An 18,544-nucleotide genomic window follows, 5' to 3' on the forward strand; every position below is an offset into this window, starting at 1 on the left:
ACAAACACTAAAAGGTCCTGTTCCATGGGGAAACATAAGGGATAAGCCCCAACCACAATACATCTAATGAGTCTGTATGTGGCCCCATAGCAAGTTTTTTGAGAAGGGTGGGCACAATGCAATATCTCTCTGGTCTTTCTGTAGTTGTTTTATTGTTCTCCAGGGCTGTTTTCTATCAAGACAGATACGTGATTACATTTCTTGCCTTCTCCATCATATTCCCAATCACTAAACCTTTCCTGCTCCTCGACACCTAATCCAGATCAAACTCCCACATCTAGAATGAGACCCATATTCCAAACAATAAGACTTCAGAATGACACGAGGCACATAATGCGCATTGAACAACCATATCAGAACCCCCATCCAGTATAGTGGAGCTTACCTTGCCAAGTTCAGAGAGAAGTGTAAAGTCCACACCTGAGTGTGTGAGGGACGCAAGGCTGACAGACAGTGCCTGACTCTGGCCTGGGTTTTAGGAAAGGGCACTGCAGTGCTGTCGGAGACGTGAGCAGATTCCCCCTGCTACAACAACACCGAGAGCCAGGGAACATTCCAGAAGGGCCAGCAGCTATGACAGCCTGGCAGAGGCACTGACTGAAGCACAGCCTCTATTTTCAACACAGTCTGCACTAGCCTCTGTACTGTTCATGAACCAGATTTCTTGTGTGCAGTTACAGTGGTACTGGCATTGTGCATTGTCATTGTAGGCTAAATGACATCTGTTGGGGTGACCTTTGGGCATCTGATTTTTGAGGATGAGTAATAAAGAGTTTATCTTCCGTGTTCAGGATATGATTGTCTCCAATAACACAGAGGAAAAGGTGGTGGGGGGGGGAGACAGGCATGAAAAAGACAGAGAGATGGGAGAGAGAGAGCGAGAGAGAGCGAGAGAGAGAGAGAGAGAGAGAGAGAGAGAGAGAGAGAGAGAGAGAGAGAGAGAGAGAGAGAGAGAGATGGACTGCTTCATCCTCACTGGATGCCTCCTATTTACTCATTTGAATTGCAAATGAGGGTAATCTGCATGCTGTGCTATGAAATCCCAGCAGCAACCCTCAAGCCTCCTAACCCCCACACAGACACACACCCACACATGGACACACAAACAGCAACAGTATATGATGCAACAATCTGTATATATCATGACTCCTGTGTGAGACACTGATGTTTTCTCTGCATTTCAAAGGCAGGAAGAGCAGAATGACACTTGGATACAACAAGAGAAGACCGGGGCAAGCACAAGGACAGGCATGCTGTCCTTCCAGCAGGAGAGCATCAGGTTATGCTCACAGTGAGCCTGGCACAGCTGCCATGAGGGTGTGTCCACCACTAACCCCACTACGCTGTCTTGACAGCTCTACCAAGTAAGGCTGCCAGTCTGTGTTTTGCAGGAAAAGCTCTATAGGGTGAGAATCCCAGCCAGCCAAATCCAAGTTCAAAACCCTAAATAAGAAGACGGGTGAAGTGAAGCTAAACATCTATACACATAACAAATATGCAAGTCAAGCTGCTTTAAAAGGCTGGACAAATATACTTTTTTTGTCTTAGCAGATGGTCATTTTATACCATTTAAACTCTATGTTAATTTTCATGGGCATTTTGTTCATTGCTAAATCACAGTGTGGTAGAAGACATCTAATTACACATGATACTCCTGTATCAGAGGTTATGTTGCATCATTAACCATGTCATAACAACCCACATGGCTTGGGCAAGATTAAACCATGTGAACACTATCAAGTTACCAAAACACAAGACTAGACTCTTTCAAGAGACAAGAGTCTAGCTAATTATCATTGTTCTGTCTTACTGAAATTTCAAACAATCTTGGCGACAAATGCGGATCTAAAAGGACACTTCGAAATAAGTATCCTGGAATACAAGCATTGAATGGCTCTGTTGTTCACCAGGATGTATGACCACTGTTAGCAACCGTAACCATGGAGAGTTCCCATGAAGAGGTCACCACTGAACAGCATGAAGAGAGACTGAGCCAGAGGAAAATGCATTCATGACATCACTCAGGATGTAATATGTATTCCAAAGAGATGCCCACCTGAACCATAATTAAACCGTAAACCACAAATATTTATATAGATAGATGAATTTACATATATGTGTCAAAGAACCACAGGCTTCTTTGCTAAACAGTCCAGAGGTGAGACCACCTCCATACATGGCAATGCCACAGCATGGAGCAGACAAGCAGAGAACACACACACACACTGCACCTCTGGATGTTCATTCCACTCCTACCAGACACTCTTTAGTGTGTTTAGGCTACCTTTTGGATGAAGGCAGCTCCATCCAGGGATAGGTATCAGCAAATGCAAAAGTACACAATGACTGTTTTTCAGCACACCAAACCACTTCTGGAATGTCTGAATGAGAATGCCCTCCATTTGTGCATTAGAGTATAGGTTCAGTCTCGGTGTGCAAGTATGAGAATGTGTGTGTGTGTGTATGTGTGTGTGTGTGTGTGTGTGTGTGTGTGAGAGAGAGAGAGAGAGAGAGAGAGAGAGAGAGAGAGAGAGAGAGAGAGAGAGAGAGAGAGAGAGAGAGAGAGAGAGAGAGAGAGAGAGAGAGAGAGAGAGAGAGAGAGAGAGAGAGAGAGAGAGAGAGAGAGAGAGAGAGAGAGAGAGAGAGAGAGAGAGAGAGAGAGAGTTTATTTGTGTATTATGAAAACTGGGTGTGTCAGAGGCGAATCAGGCTTTGACAACTGCACAATTGAACAAAAACAAATTGATCTATAGCTGTCATGAGAGATGGTCTGAAACACTTGTTAAACAACAGAAGACTGTGAAACTGCAGTTTACAGGAAAATAATAGTTTGTGACATTCTGTGTCGAAGTGTAAGGGGTAGGGGGGATGAATATAGGCTATATTGATAAGGAACTACTTACTAGACATGACAACTTTTGCCATAGAAACTCCATACACCTACTGACTAATTGTACTTTGCACTATACATTATACTTTGCATTAAGAGTTGCTTAAGGTATAGGTCTAGTCAATAAATGTGTGTTTCTACATCAGCTATCAGCTTTCATAACACTCAGTGGGACGGTTTATCTGAACTGTGTGGGCCTTGGTGTGTCGACATTTACAGTAGCATAGGCTTTGTTATTGTGAGGGACATTCAGCCACCACTACAAGTTGTGCACCAGGGTTCTTTTAGGTGTCATTGCAATTTGATGTTTTCTCCTCACATTTCTTTTCTCTCTCTCTCTCTCTCTCTCTCTCTCTCTCTCTCTCTCTCTGTCTCTGTCTCTCTCATTCATTGTGCTAAATCATGCCGCAAATGCATAGGCTGCAGTAAACAAATGCGGGTTCATGTGACAGTGTCCGACTAGCAGTGCTTAAATCAGGTTCGGTCATGTCGACAGGCATCTTATTAACGGGGAGTGTTGGCATGTTGATCACTGAGAGAAAAACACCTACATTCTTCCTTTGTCACCTATAATATGTGGAGGAAATTGTAAACTCGATAGACAGGAAATCACCATACATATACACTCACATATTCGTTTAAAGACAATCATTATACTGTCACAGCCAATAGCACCAATACAATAAAATCGTAATCAATTTACCGTCTGGCGAAGGTTCCTTCCCTACCTTTCTGTCAAACACTCATCCAGGAGAGGATGGCGTTGCGCGCTACGAACTAATCAATCCAATACTGCACGAGCCCAGTCTTTTCGTCTTGATCTGAAGGATCCGTGTAAGTGCGTTGCTGCGAGCTTCAGATGACTAGCCTACACCGGGGAGGGCGATGAGGAGAGAGTAAAAGAGGGAGGGACATAGACGAAGAAGTCAAAGCATCCCGTGGATTTTGTTCAGCGCTTCCTAACAAGCCAGCCTATTTACTGACGCAAATGCGTTTCACCATTGGTATAGGTTACTGCTTGCTTTGAGCCTACAAGTATATTAGAAGTTAGCTTCTCAAAAAATAGAGGGTGATGTAATTTAGCATACAACATGACTAATCATGCATGTAGCCTATGTTATCACCACTTAAGAAAAGATAAGGCCGGTCTCTAAATATTTGTAAAGACTTCATACATGTCAATTGAGTATGCTTATTAGGTCAATTCTGAAATGGTTTGTGTCATGTATGATTACATCAAGTAAAGTTAAGTGAATATTTTTTAATCGATTGTAAATTTGAACTGACATTGCAGCCTAGTGTGAGAAAAGGTTGTACACGATTTCCAGTGTTATGTGTGTTTGCCAGAGATAAAGTAATGATTTACTACTATAGTTTTTAGAACCACAGTTTTTTTCGCTAATAAGGCTGCTTCACAAAGTGTGTTTACCTTCAGGCAATTCCTCTGTGGAAAAATACTGAATCCAGTCTACTGTTGTCAGTTTCTTTTAGTGTTGCAGTCAGGAATAACCTGTGACTTTATTTTCTGGGACAACTAATCAAATTCAAACCCTAAAGGATTTCTAACATTATCTTCTGGTTTTGTTCTTATTCTATATTTTCTTGATCTTTTCAAATCAAGTTCTGTCTGAAACTCACTATATACTCATTTTATACTTTTATGCCAACATTTGTCTGCTTTGAAGTGCCTCTTAATTCTCAATAGAGCATTTTGTTTTGGTACGGCAGACTGTTATAGCAAATCAACCATAACTTCAAAGTTATCTTCATAAATAATGAGACATGTACATACACAGAGATACTAAGTATATTTTCCTTGGTAGGACTGTATTTTGTACCAAGTACTTTAATAGTAGATTGTAATATGAGTGTGTATCTCTCCCTATGCACTTTAAATGCAAATAACGGGGTTTATTCCGATATTGACATGGAACACAGCCAATGATCAGACATTGGCTGAATGACAATACAACACTTTTGTATTGTCATTCATAATTGCCGCAAGATGCTGACATGTCTTTGACCACCAGCCCACTCCTTCAGATGATGTAGTCAGCTCTCTGTAGGTCACCAACATAACTCTCTTTCCCTGTACTCCTGGTCAAGTCCAGAGCAGCAGCCCTGGTCAGGCTGGAGCACAGACTTCCAGTCATCAGTTTCACACTCAAATGACCTCCTGCCTGGAAGCAGCAGGGCTCATGCTGCCTGAAGGAAAGGACCTGTTTGGCAGGCAGGTGGGCGCACTGCGGTGCACAGAAGTGCTGAAACAACGTAAATTCAAATTAGACACTGTCTTCTGTGTTATTACACCAACCTTTTAAGTAGTGAGTTCTAAATATTACCGACGCTTCTACCAGAGTGAGTTATTTTTCCAAAACGGAAGCTAGCTAGTTTTAGTTAGCTTCCGTTACCTAGCAACCTAGCATAATACTCGTAGCAATGCTATTACCTGCTAGTGTTACTTGTTAGCCTCCTAATTGTAAATTTTGAAGCCATACTATAGCGTTTGTCATATAGTTTTTGTCTCTCGGAAAATAGTCGGTTGGAATGTTCAGAATCACACGTGTGACGGTACTCTGTGGGGCCCGCTTTCGAACGATCACATATGTGTGACGCTACTCCTTAACGGGTTAATGCATCTCCTTGAGACTGTGTGCCAATACTCTGTCAACTGATGCCTTGCTAAATGAGACTAGGTAATCCATGAGAGATCCTTCAGAAGATTATTTTAATATTCTGGTAGGATTTGGAAGCAGTAGTTGGTTCCACATTTCCACAAAGTTTCTCTTCGTGCTGAAACAAAAATATTTTACTAAATATATAAATTGGATTTTGACGGGGTTAATAACTCAGTATCACTGAATAGCTTGTTTGCTTTTGGAAGCAAAAATGTACTTGCCAACAGATTTTTATTACAATTAATACATTCACCATTTCACATTTCAGTTCTTAGACCTCTTTCAAACTTTAAAAGTGATGAGTAATGGCCCACTCTCAAATATCTTCCATCACATCCCTGAGGATATTTACATTTAGTCATTTAGCAGATGCTCTTATCCAGAGCGACTTACAGTAAGTACAGGGACATTCCCCCCGAGGCAAGTAGGGTGAAGTGCCTTGCCCATGGACACAACGTCATTTCGCACGGCCGGGAATCAAACTGGCAACCTTCAGATTGCTAGCCCGATTCCCTAACCGCTCAGCCACCTGATATTGCTTTTGAGGAACAGGCGGCTAATAATAATAATAAGGAACATCACAATGAGTTGATTTTCAAGTAATCATGATACTTCAGATGAAATTAAACGGGAGAGTGTAGTACTCCACACTGTACTGCACACTGCTTGATACAGCAGAAACCTACTGTGTGACCTTTAGTAAATATCCAAACTGTAAAACCAGTGTAAGACGTAAGCTACTCTGCTTATGTAAAGTATATCCCACCCACAAGTAATTTTGTCACTCACTGACAGTGCCAAGTGTAAAATGTCATGCATGGGTATGCCAAATCATATGCACTGTTTTGAAAAGACTCAAAAGAAACCTCTAGCATACTGTCTCCTCAATGTCTGAACCCCTGGTTCAAATCTCCCCTCCCAAAACACACTCTGCTCTACTCCCTCAGGCAGGACTAGATCATTTTCTTCCTTCATTTGTTCCACCTCCACATTACGTTCTCACCAGACAAGCAGGAACTCTGAAGATGAAACAAAAAACATGACTCTCTCAGTCTGTTTCATGATGACTGTGACAGCTCTCCGGCATAATGAGTCTTTTGGATGCTTTCTAGTGAGAAGCGTATTTACCAAGGCATGGTCCTTAGTCTACGCTCCCAGGTGGCCACACTCTGTCATGCTATACCACACCCTGTGTGTCCGGCCTGGTCGCTGGTTGCACATGACGGAGCTGCTCTCTCACAGCTGCACAGGAAATCAGCAATGGCATTCTGCTGAACCTTGTGCCCTGCCATGTAGCAGCCCACATCTGGACCATGACAACAACAACACACACACTGGGTCATTAAGTTCTGCTCTAAACTGACAGCTGCAGGCCCTGTTCTATAGTTTAAATATTGTAGCATTCATTTGGGACATTTATAATCCATGTTCCTGTTCAGGGAGTTGAACATGGTCTTTTTTATTTAACTACATAATCAAATTTGCCTAAATTATCCAAGCAATTTTTCCTATAGTTTCCCTTTGAGAAGCCTGCATTTCCCAGTAGATATTGTCTGTATAACTGCGATATGTACAGGTTTCAGTTACACTGGGTGTCACCAATCACATATACGTACATTCAACTTCTTGTCTGACAGAGCTCTGAGCAGGTATTCTTTATTTAACTTATTTTAGAAGGTAATACACAGCGTCCTTTTTTCCTTCATTCATGCGAATGGTCAACCGTTGTGAGGAGAGCACAGTCCAGTTTTCCATATCAACTCAAAATGAAGAAAGTAGGCTGTGCTGTGCTGGGCATGAAACACACAATACTTGAAGGATATCACGACTAGAGAATCTGATCCTTTTTTATTGAAACAGAATAGACAGTTCTTTGATGTTTTCGTATACAGTACAGCTTTGTAGATCTATAGTAGAAGGGCTTCAAGGTGCCCAGGAAGCAGTTCTTCCTCTGCTGACAATCACAAATTTTTATATATTCGTTTGAACAAGAAAATTTGCCAAATACTTTTTACATATACATGTTGAAATACTTTTAAATGTACTGATTACAGTTAAAAAATATAGATACGTGCATTAACAGACATACATGCCATACCCAATTAAGCTTTAAGGTTGCAAGGATAGCAATATGATAAATTAGCCTTGATGTAGCTGAACTGTAGTAGCGGGTGTAGCAGTGGGGCAGTAGTAGATGCAGTGAAGGCATGGAGCAGGTTGGTGGAGCTGTGCCCAGTCCTCCAGCTGCATGGAGCTGGGGCACAGACAGGCCTTCTCTCAGGGCACATTGCCCCTTTTATGCCTCATACACTGGAGCATTGATGCCCATCCCCACTCCTCAGACCCAGCCTAGGTCTACAGGCCGCAAAAGCGCCTTGATATAGGGACACCTCACAAAACACGTTTGCATGAATGACATGAACCTCAAGTTATTACGTGTATCTGCAGAGGGACATATCTCAGCACAATGTGAACAGATATTGTCAGAAAATAAATTCAGCTCACATCTCAAAGTTTTCTGAAGTCCACAAACACTTGGCAACTTACGAGAGGAAGTTCCCTGCTTTGCTCTGGTCCCAGGCCTGTTGGGTTTGGACACTCTCCATCAACAGGCCATGCTCCCAACTGTGACAAAACTTACAATGGATTGACTGTGTTGTTGTGTGATGGAGAGATATTATGAGCAATATTATGATAGGCATAAAGAGTGAAAGTGAAGTGCGGCCACTTCCAGATCTTCCACCAGTCCACTACTGCCTGTTTGACATTCTCTGCAGCTCTCCTGTGGCTGATGCTCTGCCCGGCTCACACGCTCAGAGTGATGAAGGCAGGCAAGGCTGACGTTCTCCTCAGAGCCATGCAGAATACTGCTTTTTTTTTCTTCTCTGCCATACCTTGCAAAGTCAACATCATCTTCTCAGGAAAGTTGTGCACCAGTTGTCTATGTCTATGTCTCCATGTATAGCTTTGGGCTACTCTACAGAATACAGATGAATTCATTTTCCCTGCAGTTTGACCACAGGGTGTTTGTGCCATCTGTGCCACCCCATTACAGAACTGCCAAACCATTAAAAAATGTCCGGTTTCCAAGGAGGCAGGTGCCCTTTGTTTTCGTCAGGAGTCTTCGTGATTACTTATTTAGATAGAGACAGAGACAATCACTATGACCATTGTGTATTATTGTATCGGTAAAACAATTTTGTTTGTTTAACCTTTCACATGCAGGCCCATCCAAATATATGTGTGCTAATCGAAAATAATGAATGGATCCAATGACAAAGGGACAGTGAAAAACAGCTGTTATAGAATTCAATTTTCACTATCAAGCATATGGTATACACATTGGCATGTGCCAAGGCTGTCCATTGCCCTACCAACCCTAACTGCATGTTATTTAAACTATATAACAAATATTCAACAACTCTAAATGGTAAACAACAACAGTAAACAGTCCTATTTTGAACAGAGCTAATAATATGTTATACAATCTAATATTAAGTCCAAACTCACAAATAATGTTTTGTTTGCAAATAATACTTCCTGTGTCCCATTTCTAAAGATCAGCTGTTATGATTATTGATAGAAGACCAAGGGACTGTATCTAGTAATCTAATGTGGGACTAATGGAACAGACCCTACATGGAACTAACCCTACCTAACCTAACCCTAACCCAATGTACAACAAAACACATACTACAATACTGTCATCTACAGGACATCCCGAGAACTACAGTATTTTTATTTTATTGAGAAAAATCATTTGTGCATACATTTTCTACACACCATAGTCAGTCAACTCTATGACAGACAATTATCAAGTCTGACAGACATTAATGGACTTAGTCAGCCTCTATTGGCACTAAATATAATCAGTGATTATTGGCACGAAATATACATTCATTGAGTTCTGCCTTTTTTCTGGAATGCAAAACAAATGTGGACACACTCAAGCTCCTGAATCTGATTGTAAATTGGTTGGCCCCTATTGTCTGGTTGGTCCCCATCTATTAGCTCTTCCTCGTTCAGCAGACTAAATTAAAGGTCATGTGTCTTACTTCTTACTTCCTACTAGTTTTAGTCCGCCCTGCAGCTAGCCAGCAGGCTGTACCCGAAAGAGAGAACAGATTTGCTTCTGTCTGATTTCTGCTTAAGGTAAGTACTTTTAATATAATACTCTTTTTCAACCAATATACAATATGAGTTGTGTATTGTACACAATTTGAATATGAAATACAAAATAGGCAGTAAACCCATTGTAGCACATTTGTGAACATGGTAAAGGGTTTATTTGGAATATACTATCTAATGCTGAGTAAAAGATTTTCAAGCGGTTTATCCATCAACCTAATAGTAGTGCAGATAGTTGGGTCACAATCTTATGTCACAAGGTGAACAGTAATACTAGCTACGCTGCAAAGGCTGCAACTTGAGTAGGCAGACAATTATTTGTTTTAGTATTCTTTGTGACAACACAAAAAAATAAAATATGTGCAATTGGCACAAACAAACAACTTTCCATAAGGATATCCAACTCAGACATTCAAAGTCACAAGTCCATCTTCCGCCTTGCTCTTTTCACTTCAGTCCTGGCATAATTCAATAAAAATGTAGCTCAGTGGTTAATTCATCACGAGTCTTGTGGCTTTATCTTCCGCTCTGACAGACACACAGCTCTTTCAAGGGCCTAAAGTGAATCAAGTTAGGATGGTATCATATGGCCTTCTGTCCCACATCCCCCAGGGCCACCACACAGACTGAGACTGCTGTTTGTGAATGGGTTTACCTCCCATCAACAGAATAAAGTAACCTTTGATTCATGTTGATTATCAAGATGCAAAACAGTTGTTGACCTGAAAAACTTTACTTAATATAATCAAGAAATGTTCAGTTTATAGGTATATTTTATGCCACATTCAAAGTCTATATATATATTTTATATATATATATTGTGCAAGATGAATGTTTCTGTTCTCTGTTTAACAGAAAAGGAAGTGCTAGTCCACACCAGAATTTCCTTTTAGGATTATTCTTGTAGCAAATGGTGTGGCAAAAGTAATTGTTCAGTTGTAAGGAACAAGGCAACAAGGGAAGCTGCTAGTCAAAATGACCCCCTGTTTATTTACTTTTATATTGAACACACTCAAATTCAAGTCAATGCTATCTCAGTGATCAGTCAAACAGATAGGCATGCAATATTGTTCAGTTCAATTGATTATTTAAACAATTAACTGTTACCGGAGAAACAATGTAATAATACATGCTGATTAAGTTCTGGACCACCGACTATTAGCTCTGAAAAAAATTGGCCCGTGGCCAAACCTAGTTGACCAACCCTGTACTGAATTGTGACGATTAGGTTGTTTGACTATGGTTGTGTGATCCTTAGCAGTTGTTTTTCAGACTTGAGCTTGATCTTCAGAAATGCTTGGGAAAATGTTGACACGACCGCACTACTTGATCAATAAAAGAGCTTCGCTACTGAAAAGCTATTTGATTCAGAAAACAGCGACTCTACCACCACGCTAGGAATTTGTAGTTCAACTGGTAACGGCGCTACTTGTAGCGACGCCACAGTTACTGCTCAACACTGTTGATCTGAGACAATCTTTGTAGATCCTCTTCGTTTACTCTTTGTTATTCTTAAGGAACTGGAGTTTAAAAAAGCCGAGTGACACACCTTATATTTGTAGGTTACTCATCTCTCCATGAGGACAGTAAGTTTATTTTGATTTATGTTATTATTTGCCTAACTTAACAAAGAGTACAATATTGATGTTGTCTGTCTACAGTTGACTGCAGTTAAGATGTCCGCATGGCTGACTCTTTTGGCTCTCCTCCCCTTGACACTTGCCATCAACCCTGGAGTCAAGGTGAAACTCACTGAGAAAGGCCTTGAATATGGTAGGTTTCATAAGTATTAAGGTAAGTCATTCAGTTTTGACTGTTTCTTACCCTCCATTTTCCTCTTCCCAGGCAGAGAGATTGGCATGGCATCTCTACAGAAAAAACTCAAGACTATCAGGGTCCCAGACCTCTCAGGGTCAGAGAGAGTGGCTCCCATTGGCAGGGTCAAGTACAGTTTGACGGGGTAAGAAAAACAGTCTGATGCTCTAATATGCATTCATTTTTATAGTAGTGTGGAAAGTACAAAGATTTGTTTCCTATTGCATGCTACAGAATGCAGATCGTGAATCTGGGATTACCAAAGTCTGTGCTGGGATTAGTGCCAGGAACAGGTGTCAGCCTGTCCATAGGAAATGCCTTCCTCAACCTTCATGGTAACTGGAGGGTTCGATATCTCAAGTTCATGTAAGTGTGTGTGTAGGGGGGAAAATTATACATCAAGTGTTAGGGGGGGGGGGGTACATACATTGTTGCAGATGGTTCTTATCCCAAGTTTTCTTACAACACAGAAAAGACAGTGGCTCTTTTGACCTGGGAATTAATGGATTGACCATTACTACAAGCATTGCCATCAAGAGCGATGAGACAGGTCGGCCTGCAGTTAGCAGTGTCAACTGTGTGACAGACCTGGGCAGCGCCACAATCAAATTTCATGGCGGAGCCAGGTAAAACCACTTCAAATGTTGTCTTGGCTTGTCTACTTGAAAGTAAAACCACTCTTAAATTACTGTAATGTGTTTCAGTTGATTGTTTCTCTACTTATGTAAATGCTGTGGTTCCTGTTTTCTAGCTGGCTATACAACCTCTTCAGTTCCTACATTGACAAGGCCCTGCGCAACACAATACAGAAACAGGTGAAGTGTGTTTTCATGGACAGCCGTAGGATTTGTAGTTACCTCTGGTCAAGGCCGGACTTACCATTGGGCTTGACTGAGCTCCAGCCCATGGGCCCTGCACAGTATGGGTCCCTGCCCATAAAAGTTTTTTTTAATAATTCAGATTAATTAAAAATGTTAAATAGACTTCAGCAATTAACATAAATTATGTTATTTTGTTTAGTTGTTTGTTCAGAATTGTGATCTGTATTTTATTCTCAATTTATCCAGAGTCGTGTAGCTCTAATACATAGCTTGTGTATATATCATTTTGCTCTATTTAAAGTCATGTATAGAAGGTAGGGCCTGAAAATGGCCCAAGCCCAGGGGCCCCCACAGCCCTAAGTCCTGCCATGCCTCTGGTGCCTTGTTACTACCTCCCCATTGTTGTGATATTTTCATTCCAGATCTGCCCCCTGGTGGCTGATGCTATTACTGACATGAACCCCCACCTGAAAACTCTCAATGGTAAAATATTGTTCAAGTCCCCAACAACTGTAAATAATTATTAAGATGATAGCTGTACTACTATGGATGTCCTGGTTGCATTTATAATGTGGATTTTGTCTTATTTAACAGTTCTAGCCAAAGTGGACAAGTATGCTGAGATTGAATATTCCATGGTGGAATCACCAGCTATTTCAAAATCCTGCATTGATTTCGGCTTAAAGGTGAGAAATATTCTGTCTATACATTTTTCGTTCATGAATTTCAGATGCCATTTGGTTTAGATGGAAAGAAATACAGACTGTGAATTGAATTTCACAGTATTAAAGTATACTACATATAGTATTTTGCAAGATATCAGTTTATTTTTCTGACGTGTTTGAATATCTATTCCTTCTCCCATCTTTTTCTTTATCTCCCTCTCTCTTTGTCACATACTCCTTTTTACATTACATTTACATTTACCTTCTTCCTCTGAAGGGGGAGTTTTACAACATTGGAGCCCACCAGGAGCCTCCTTTCTCTGCTACACCATTCTCCCTGCCTCCTCAGATCAACAACATGCTGTACATTGGGATTTCTTCCTTCACTACCAACTCTGCTGGCTTTGTGTACAACAAAGCCGGAGCTCTCAGTCTGTATGTCACGGATGACATGGTGAGTTTCATTCTCATCGTTCTAATCATTTAATGTTTAAGGGCACTCATTCAGTGAAAGGTGACTATACTTTTCCTCTGCTAGATCCCCCCCAGCTCTCCCATCCGACTGAATACGAGGACGTTTGGAGCATTCATTCCACAGGTGATCTCCTTCAATTTGATGGCATGAAGTCAAATGTGTCTGACTGAGGTTGCCAGCTTTTTCCTTATAGTAGAAATGTGGCTCTTGGTTTTCAGATTGCAAAGCGTTTTCCTGGTCTGATGATGAAACTGCTGGTTAAAACGGCGAAGGAGCCCATCATCACTTTTGAACCCAACAACGTGACACTGCAGGCCACTGGAACTGTGACGGCCTACGCCATCCAGCCCAACACCACGCTCTCCCCTCTGTTTGTCCTGAACATGGTCAGTTGTGGACAAGGAGGTGGAATGCAGTAACTCAAGCACTGATAGTAATGAACTCATCAGGTTCTTTTGTTTCCACAGGAGGCCAGTGTCAGTGCTCGAGTGTACGTGACAGGCATGAAACTGGCAGGAGCTATAACCCTGAACAAGTGAGTGTTAAGAGTCCATTCAAGTGCTTAAAAGCTTATGGATGCATTCATGCTCACAAACACCCCGGTTTCCCCCATAGTTTTGTATTTGTTTTATACATTTTTTCTTTGTTTCTTGTTTCTCTCTGCTGTGGTGATGGGAGGAGGGCAAGGATGCATTTGTATGATTATGTGTCACAACAAACAAAACAAATGTTTACAAACAAAACAAATGTTTACTTTCCACAGGATTCAGATGACACTGGGAACAAGTTATGTGGGAGACTTCCAGGTAAACAACAATAATTCCACAGCCTGAAGTAATTCTGGATTCATACATTTGAATTTGAAGAGCTATGTCATTTTTCATCAAACAGGTGAAATCTCTGGACAACATCTTCCTGATGGTCTTGAAAGTGGCAGTGATACCCAAGGTTAATGGTGAGTGCGTTCTGTGGGTTCGCAAATCCATAATCTGGTTTGTACTGTAATGTCACAGTTTAGTTTTGAACACGGGATAATCTAGTGTCTGTCTCTCTAGCTCGGTTGGAGAGGGGGTATCCACTTCCATCCTTGGGGAAGATGAACCTTGTGAATACTCAGCTGCAGGTCCTTAAGGTACAGTGATATACTGTGTGTGTGTGTGTTGGTATTTTGAGTTTATGGCCCATTTACTGTGTAAAACATATCTGTGGCACATTTTAAATAATTGTATTTTTCTCTCTCCAGGACTATATGCTGATTGGGACAGATGTTCTGTTCACAGGATAAAGGGTATTTTAATAAATTACAGGCTCTCATTGCCACAACTTCATCTTGAAAAACCAAAACATAATCAGTATGTTCATATGTATGCCTCTTTGAACACAATAAATGTTTTCTATCAATATTTATTTTGATAATTTAGCTATCATTTTCAGTTCAGTAGGTGACCATGGTACAGTTCATCATATAGCACATTTTGACAGTCAATTATGTGCACACTAAAACATTGGTTAGAGCTAGAGCATGTCTGCTTCAAGCTGCAGCCATTTGTCCATCATGACAGGGGTCAGACAAACATCTTTCAGTCTCACTCAAGGAGGAATCATTTAGAGCGTGGCCTCGCAAACTCTGGGAGTTGGCTGATATAATCTGTATAAAAAAATAAAACAGAACAACACCCTATTACTATTATGACATTTATATTTCGAAATCCTTTACAAAAAGGGAAGTGTTGCCTTGATGTGAAACTTGGGAAATCATACCTTGACCAGGACATAGTCCCCAGGGGTTATGGGAGCAGTGGAAGTGCTGGCTGGTTGATGGCCACATCCTCCCTGGGGAAGATCACCTTCACCCTTTTTCTGCAATATGGACCAAGCAATTTATGTGTCGTTAACATTCATCTGACAGCCATATGTTTAAAAACTAGTGGTGGGCCGTTATCGGCGTTAACGCGCGTTAACGCGCTGCGACTCTTATCGGCGATTTAAAAAAAAATATCGCCGTTAATCTATTCTCAAAATTGGGTTGGGAGCTGGGTCTATACTAAGCAAGCTATGATGACTTTAACCTTGATATTTTAGCGCGGATGTATACCTAGCCGAATTGCACTGTAGGGGGCGAGAACGAGTCTTCGAACCTGTGTGTATGCCTTGGTAATGAAATTATCACATCAAACGTGACGTGCTAACATGGATGCAGCTATGAAGCCGCCTGGTTTGCTTCAGGGAAAATGTATTTTTAAGAAGCTTCCCAATGGAAACCTCGACAAGACTAAGGTTGTTTGCACCTTGTACTATGCGGAATTAGTTTACTGTAGGAGTTCTTCCAGTCTCAAATACCACCGAAACGCAAAGCATCCCTTAGCTAATGCGGAAGATGCCGGGCCAAGCACTGATGTAGCGCAGGGGAAGAGTCGTCGTCAAACTACGATGTTTGAGTGCAACCGAGGCAAGCCCATCAGCACAGCTCTATCAGCCAAGCTAACTAATCTAATAAACAGTTAATCACAAGTACATCTTATTGAACATAATTTATTTTCATCACCAATTATCATAGTAGAACAGCTTTCTCAAGCAGTTTGTGATGCATTTTGGAAACAGGAGATGATCTCCTGGTCTAATGCGCCACCTGGCTTGAGAAACCCGTTCTCAAAGATTTATCTCATTATTTGGGTAGCACACATATTCTGAATGCCTTCGGCGGAATTCAAATGAGCCATTTTAATCTAGATTAATCTAGATTAACGCCAAGATTACAGTGATATTAATCTAGATTTAAAAAAAATCTATGCCCACCACTATTAAAAACACTGTAATACAGTGTAAAGCAAAACAATTATATATTATACATGGTAAGGGTCAAGATTGTGGTGTGATTGGTTGTTCTTGGGTATAAAAGGAATTGTGAAGCATTTTTCTGTGGATTCTTGATCTCCTGAGACCTTCTCCTCAACTCTGGCTTGTTCTACTCATTCTCCTTCCTCACCTCTTGGTTTCTCTCTCTGGTTTACAATAATCATCGTCGAGTAGGTAAGAGTTAACCTTCATTTTGTAACATGTTTGCCTTGTAATTGATTTAATTAATTTGCAATTAGGGTTGCAAAATTCAGGGAATATTCAAAGTTGGAAACTTTCCACAGGAATTAACGGGAATATACGGGAATAAACTGGAAATGTTGGGGTAATTTAACCGTATTTACCTTGGAATAAGCAGACATGCATGCAAACATTTATAATACAACTTTTGTGTGGACATACATACATCCTACTCTCACTGCTGTAAAAAGTTAGTCTACTGTATACAAACTTGGTATTAAAATGAACATGGCTTCAGTTTACCAAGTAATCAATATGCTAGGTAATGACAGTGTTGGGAAAGTTCACTTTGTACATGAACAAGTTCAGTTCATAATTCAAAATTTTTAACTAAATTCACAGCTCAAAAAATGCTATATGTTGCGACCTATAATTTAAATCTCTATCTGTCTGCAATACCGCTCTTGGCCTCTACGCAATTTGGCGCTCTCACACTTGCCAGGCATAGGGCTGAATATGTCTATGGCTGAAACGTTCAGACTCAACACTAATTTACCGGAAACTTTCCGCCCCTTTGCAACCTTATTTGCAATGTTATCACATGTTTATTTTATTTAACCTTACTTTGACCATGCTCTGATTTAACCCATAGTCAAGTAAAGTATTGGCATTAATACACTGTTCAGTTTTCCATCTTCTTTCAAACCAGGGGAATTCGTTTTAGTTGTATGGCCAATATTAACCCCCTACAAATCTTGAAATTCATTTGCTGGAACACCAGTTACAGGAGGGTACATGGTCACCGGTGAATCATGTAAATTGTAGGACTCGCCGATATGAATCATTGTTGGATTTCTATTTGTAGGCAATGAAGAAGACCAAATACATTCAATGATTTGTCTTTATTTCAGTGCCAAAAAGCATTTGGTCGGTTCTGGGTGCACGTCCACAGAGTGTAGGCTAACATTATGGCTGAGAATGTTGCTAAAATAAATTATGGAGTGTGACGGGAAACGGTAGCTAACGTTAACTTGGGTATTTATCAGGGATTTAAAGAACATCGAATCGCAGTTTTATAATCCTCTCCCGGCGTATAACTAAGCGAATTAAATTTTGTTCGATATCGTTCGGCTGAACCAGGAAAGGACACCCCATGTCTGCCAACTGTGTGGGATAGTTAGAAATGCAGAGTTTGTCATGGGAAACCTGCTAGCGAGTAGGTTAGGTCCAGAGTAAGTTACCATGGAGACTGACAAAAAGTTTTCGTTACCTCTCTTTCTAGAACGGAAACCCCAGAGAGGTTGGCTCATTTTAGGATTACCCAACTCAGGGTTTTCACTAACACCGCCTTCCGGAATACCTTGCCAGATAGTCTAAGTAAGGAGGGGCACACATGTCGGTCTCTTTGAGGGTGACGCACATTGGATGAGTAGAAGGGGTGAACTGTCTGAGAGGTTTTGAGCGGACATAATAATGATTGAGCACGCATGTTGTTACAGTTTTTCACAATTGTTAACACGTTTCTCAAAACAATAACGGTTTTCTCAAAACTGCACACACAAAACTGAAAACCTCACACACAAAATGCTAAACCTGACACCCCCTTTGCAAGATGACTCTTTGCCATCAAATCTCTTACCTGTTCACAAAATGGAACTCGTGTTCTCATTTGGTACACACAGCCATATTTTCAAATGACACACACATACCATTCATAACAGTAGCCCACACACACACAACTAAGCATTTGCTGCACACTACCAATTATTCACAGCACACTGTAGTGCAAAATTGAAAACACAATTATAGAAATGGAACACACCATATGAATGACAATGACTCTGGAGAATGAGCCATTTCTCCTTTTGTAAAATGTCTCAGTGTAGGCCTACTTTTTTCATAGTCAAACATAAAACAGCACACATATGTGGTGTAAGTAGTGCCAAATTGTGTCGAGCAATTGATACATGAAGTGAAGGTTGTGCAATTGTGCCAAATTTTTTGCTTTTTGTGTGTTAACAACTGAGTAAAACTGT

At 40.8% G+C, this 18,544-nt stretch overlaps 2 protein-coding genes across 8 annotated transcripts in view; one reads left to right on the plus strand and one right to left on the minus strand.

Moving 5' to 3' along the window:
* The window catches only part of LOC136944341 (band 4.1-like protein 3), a 42,989-nt gene extending 39,244 nt beyond the window's left edge, over window positions 1-3,745 (minus strand). For 5 of the 6 annotated variants that reach the window (XM_067238353.1, XM_067238273.1, XM_067238432.1 and 2 more), the window contains exon 1: window positions 3,594-3,733. The gene's annotated coding sequence lies outside the window, so the exon portion shown is untranslated. Of the gene's footprint in view, window positions 1-3,593 lie in introns of all 6 variants that reach the window. The other variant, XM_067238191.1, reaches the window with a different exon arrangement.
* Window positions 3,746-9,651: 5,906 nt separating this feature from the next.
* LOC136952093 (bactericidal permeability-increasing protein-like) lies at window positions 9,652-14,873 on the plus strand. 2 transcript variants are annotated; one of them, XM_067246778.1, is made up of 17 exons: window positions 9,667-9,720; window positions 11,214-11,282; window positions 11,358-11,469; window positions 11,542-11,656; window positions 11,746-11,877; window positions 11,982-12,137; window positions 12,263-12,326; window positions 12,755-12,815; window positions 12,927-13,018; window positions 13,275-13,451; window positions 13,536-13,595; window positions 13,691-13,858; window positions 13,940-14,007; window positions 14,236-14,278; window positions 14,364-14,427; window positions 14,528-14,604; window positions 14,716-14,873. In XM_067246778.1, the coding sequence occupies exons 2-17, from the start codon at window positions 11,274-11,276 to the stop codon at window positions 14,755-14,757; spliced, it is 1,440 nt and encodes a 479-aa protein (XP_067102879.1). In that variant the 5' UTR covers window positions 9,667-9,720; window positions 11,214-11,273; the 3' UTR covers window positions 14,758-14,873. The 2 variants fall into 2 exon arrangements, with proteins under 2 accessions (XP_067102887.1, XP_067102879.1); XM_067246786.1 differs by lacking the exon at window positions 11,214-11,282 and having other exon boundaries at window positions 9,652-9,720.
* The last annotated feature ends 3,671 nt before the right edge of the window (window positions 14,874-18,544 follow it).

This window comes from Osmerus mordax, chromosome 1, assembly GCF_038355195.1.
Source record: "Osmerus mordax isolate fOsmMor3 chromosome 1, fOsmMor3.pri, whole genome shotgun sequence".
Taxonomy (NCBI): domain Eukaryota; kingdom Metazoa; phylum Chordata; class Actinopteri; order Osmeriformes; family Osmeridae; genus Osmerus; species Osmerus mordax.